The sequence below is a fragment of the Odontomachus brunneus genome, unplaced genomic scaffold (assembly GCF_010583005.1).
Source record: "Odontomachus brunneus isolate Ranch 3 - 2012 unplaced genomic scaffold, Obru_v1 Obru_scaffold_413, whole genome shotgun sequence".
NCBI classification, from domain to species: Eukaryota; Metazoa; Arthropoda; class Insecta; order Hymenoptera; family Formicidae; genus Odontomachus; species Odontomachus brunneus.
Window position 1 is genome coordinate 50,099 of NW_022639863.1, and position 488 is coordinate 50,586.

Genomic DNA, 488 nt, shown 5'->3' on the forward strand with positions numbered 1-488 from the left:
TATAATATTATGAAATGGTGTACTTATGTATATACAGGGGTTGGACAAAATAATATGAACACCTGACATATACACAATATTTATTTATTAATAAGGTGTTGGGCCACCATTTGCTCGTAAAACAGCTGCAATTCCTTGCGGAATAGATTCGCAGAGTGTCTGAATAGTTTCCAACGGAATGTTGTCCCATTCTTGTACCAAAACATCCGCCAATTGCTTTAATGATGTTGGAGATGGAAATCTGCTCCTTATTCTCTGCTCTAAAACTCCCCACAACGGTTCAATTATGTTGAGGTCTGGCGATTGTGCTGGCCAGGAAAGATGTTTGATGATATTCTGATGCTCCTCAAACCAAGACTGAACCTTTTTGGCTGTGTGTATGGGCGCATTATCGTCTTGGAATATGGCAGTGTTTGGCAGCAGTATGCTAGTCATAGTAAGAACTTCATCATTGAGGATGTCGAGATATTCATTCGCAGTAATCCGGC

The 488-nt window shown here is 40.2% G+C and overlaps 1 protein-coding gene across 1 annotated transcript in view; it reads right to left on the bottom strand.

The window, feature by feature from the left end:
• Positions 1–488, bottom strand: part of LOC116853657 — a 9,352-nt gene that overhangs the window by 6,255 nt on the left and 2,609 nt on the right. Inside the window, exon 3 of the mRNA XM_032834811.1 lies at positions 176–288. Coding sequence (XP_032690702.1) covers positions 176–288 — 113 coding nt within the window. The remainder of the gene's footprint in view (positions 1–175; positions 289–488) is intronic.